General features: G+C 71.2%; 1 protein-coding gene across 1 annotated transcript in view; it reads right to left on the bottom strand.

Annotated features, from left to right (window-relative positions):
* The window catches only part of CHLNCDRAFT_56765 (hypothetical protein), a gene marked incomplete at both ends in the record, with an annotated part of 12,029 nt that overhangs the window by 3,348 nt on the left and 5,465 nt on the right, over positions 1 to 3,216 (bottom strand). The window contains 10 exons of the mRNA XM_005851211.1: positions 223 to 332; positions 478 to 625; positions 826 to 1,033; positions 1,346 to 1,510; positions 1,705 to 2,057; positions 2,217 to 2,282; positions 2,371 to 2,469; positions 2,609 to 2,724; positions 2,856 to 2,959; positions 3,110 to 3,180. Coding sequence (XP_005851273.1) covers positions 223 to 332; positions 478 to 625; positions 826 to 1,033; positions 1,346 to 1,510; positions 1,705 to 2,057; positions 2,217 to 2,282; positions 2,371 to 2,469; positions 2,609 to 2,724; positions 2,856 to 2,959; positions 3,110 to 3,180 — 1,440 coding nt within the window. The remainder of the gene's footprint in view (positions 1 to 222; positions 333 to 477; positions 626 to 825; positions 1,034 to 1,345; positions 1,511 to 1,704; positions 2,058 to 2,216; positions 2,283 to 2,370; positions 2,470 to 2,608; positions 2,725 to 2,855; positions 2,960 to 3,109; positions 3,181 to 3,216) is intronic.

Genomic DNA, 3,216 nt, shown 5'->3' with positions numbered 1-3,216 from the left:
GGGCGGCAGGGCAGCCAGCGGCGGGCAGGGGCAAGGTGAGAGGTGAAGAAAGGGAGGTGCGCAGGAGGAGTGAGTGTGGCATGCGCCTGCTCTTCAAGCAGCTGGCTAGCACACAAGGCCAGCACCAGCGCAGCAGGGAGAGGAGGGCAGCATGGTGGAAGCCAGGCGGTGGGCTGCTGCGCCTTCTGCGCCTTCTGCGCCTGCTGCGCCTGTGTCACCCACCCGGTACCGGCAAAAACCCCTCCACCTCCTCCGCCGGCAGCCCCTCCAGGATGGGACCCAGGCTGACCCCCGGCGGCAGCAGCGGCGACTCCAGCACCAAAAAGTCGTACCTGCACGGCAGGCAGGGGAGTGAAGCGTGGTGGGGGGGCGGCAGTAGGGGGCACGCACGCCCGGGAAGCCAGGCAACCCAAGGGAAGCGTGCGGGACGCAGGCAGGCAGTTGCCGGCGCGCAGCAGCGCCACCCAGCCCCCTCACATCTTGCGCAGGCTCTTGCGCCCCAGCGGCGAGTCGAAGTTGAGCTCCGAGAGGTCGAGGCCGCTGGCGGCGCGGCGGTCGCCGCGCGTCAGGGCGCCCAGGCTCTGCAGCCGGCGCGCCACCGCCGCCGCAAAGCGACGCTCGCCGCCTGCGTGCGTCGGGGGTCGCAGCAGCAGCGGGGGGCATGTGGGGCGGGGCCGCGGCGTGGCAGACAGCATGCAACAGCCGCCGCCGCCGCCCTCTCATCGCCTGTTTGATACGCGGCGCCCCCTGGTGCGCCCCTCTCTGCCCCGCCGTCCAGCTGGTCCGGTCCGCCGGCACGCCCCCGGCCTGCCCGCCTTGCCTCACCCACAGACGTGAAGACCAGTTTATAGATGGGTGCGGAGGCCTGGTTGGAGCGGTGGGAGCGGCCCAGCTGCTGGATAGCCTTGTCTGCCGACCAGGGCAGCTCTATGGTTAGGTGCACCCGCCGCCGCTGGTTCCTGGAGGCCGCCGAGGCGTGCAGCGAGATGCCGGTGGAGGCGGCGTCGCTGACGATGGCTACCAGCTTGCGCCCCTGCGGCCGGGCGGGGCGCTCCGAGTGGGGGCGGGCAGGCCGCAGGCAGGGTGAGGAGAGGCAGAGGCGCTGCGCTGCGCCGACTCCCTCGCGCCAGCACCCCTCCTCCCACCACCACCACCGTTAAAGTGAAGGTGCCAGCGACCACCCCTCCGCGCCTCCTACCTGGGTGCCCCCTCCCTCCCCTCCCTGCATTAGGAGGCCAACCCCGATGCAGGCACCTTACGCCACACACCCTCTCCCTCCTGCATCCCCCCATCCTCCCCGCCACCACCACCATCTCCCGCCCACCTCCCCCCACCCCCCACCCACCTCCATGAACTCCTGCTTCTCCCGTATGTTCAGGCTGTCCATCTCGCTGCTGTCCGGCCTGGCGCGCAGCGTGTACACGCCCCGCCCCCGCCCATCCCGCACCACCCGCGCCTTGCGCCCCGTCATCTCCGCCACGCGCTGAGGGCCGCCCAGCTCGTCCACCAGCTGAGGTGGCAGCAGCAGCAGCAGGGAAGGGAGGTGCTTGCTGAGGAAGGGGAGAGGGTGAGCTGGGGGATGGCGGCGGCGAGCGGGGGACGGTGGTTTGGGTTTGTGTGTGAGGGCGCGTGTGCGGCGTGCAGGGCATGTCAGGCACTACCAACCCGCCCCCTTTGCACGGCACACAGGGCTGTGCTGCTGACCTGGTCCAAGAAGTTTGGGGGCAGGTCCAGGGCCGCTATGCGCTCCAGCATGCCGGCCTTGAGCTCCACGCTGGTGGGATCCTCCTCGCCCGCCCGCTGCGCCGCCGCCGCCGCCGCCGACTGCTGCCGCCCCGACGGCGGGCCGCTGCCGCCCTGCCCGCCCTCCTCCCAGCCCCCCTGCTCCTGCTGCTGCTGCTGCTGCTGCTCCTCCAGGGCCAGCGTGGTGGGGAAGTGCTGCTCCACAAAGTTGAGGAGCAGCTGGCGGGTGGTGGAGATGAACCCGCACACGTCGCCCGGCTGCAGGCTGAGCGCGTCCGCCGCCGCCTCGCCCGTGCTTTGCAGGCCGATGACCACTGCGCCATGCAAGGCGGGGGGGTGGGAGGGGAGGAGGGGGCGGCAGGTGAGGGGAGGGCGACGGCTTCAGACAGCGCTGCTTGCTACCCCAGGGCAGACAGTCAGCTCTGGCCAGGGCCCCTCACGTGCTCCGCAGGCACCTGGGCCCCAGCCCCCACCTGCAAACCCCGCCTCCAGTGCCGCCTTGGCCTCCCTCACCACCGCACCAACCTTCATGCTGACGCCTGAGGGCAGCGGGCAGGGGAGGGGGCGTCAGCCACGCATGGCAGACCCGTCAATGGTGACCAGCGCACCGGGGACCCAGCTGCCCACCGCAGTGTCCAAGGCAGGGCGCCCGCTCACAGAGCAGCTTGAAGAAGCGCTGCTGCGCCGCCCAGAACGGCTTCCACACATCCTTGTCGCTGCACGTGGCTGCAGTGCGGGCGGGGACGAAACAGGCGCAAGGCCGGGGCAAGGTGACGCTGGGATGCCTCAAGCGTGCCCCGCCGCATCCAACCTGGCCCCTCGGCATGCCTGCCAGTCGTCAACCCTAACAGCACCCTGCCCTCACCCGCCACGGCCTGCACCAGCGCGTGGCGCAGGTCCTGCCACAGCCGCGCCGCCGCATCGTACGCCTCCACCTGCTGGCTGCTCAGCCTGCACTCCAGCTCAATAAACTCGGCCTCCCTGCACGGCTCCACAGCAGCAAGGCAAGGGGAGCAGGGAGGCCGCCTTGAGGCCGAGCGCTCAGAGGGGCAGCGTTCGGAACGGCCGCGTGCGCTGCCCGCAGGCCTGCTGCCAGCTGCCCCACGCCGCACCTGAAGGACAGGCCACGGCTGACGTACAGGCCGTCCCCCTTGAGCTCCATGGAAAGCAGCTCCAGGAAGGTGATGCCCCGCCGCTTCATGCTGTCCAGAAAGGCCTGCACGGGGTGGTGAGCGGCGAGGGCGCTGGCACGCCTCGGTCCGCGGCAAGCATGCATGCACAGCACGCTCGGCGCGGCACCGAGGGCAGGGGCGCTGGGCATGCCAGCCGCCCTGTCTCGGGCCGGTGCCTGATACCGGCGGCTGACCTGGAAGGAGGGGAAGGCGGCGCCAGGGCCCCACAGACCCAGCCGCTGCATGTAGCCCAGGTTGCCCACCTCTGCGGGTTTCAGAAGCGACGGGCACAGGGCGCGAT

This window comes from Chlorella variabilis (assembly GCF_000147415.1).
Source record: "Chlorella variabilis unplaced genomic scaffold CHLNCscaffold_2, whole genome shotgun sequence".
NCBI classification, from domain to species: Eukaryota; Viridiplantae; Chlorophyta; class Trebouxiophyceae; order Chlorellales; family Chlorellaceae; genus Chlorella; species Chlorella variabilis.
This window is presented reverse-complemented; position numbering and strand designations above follow the sequence as displayed.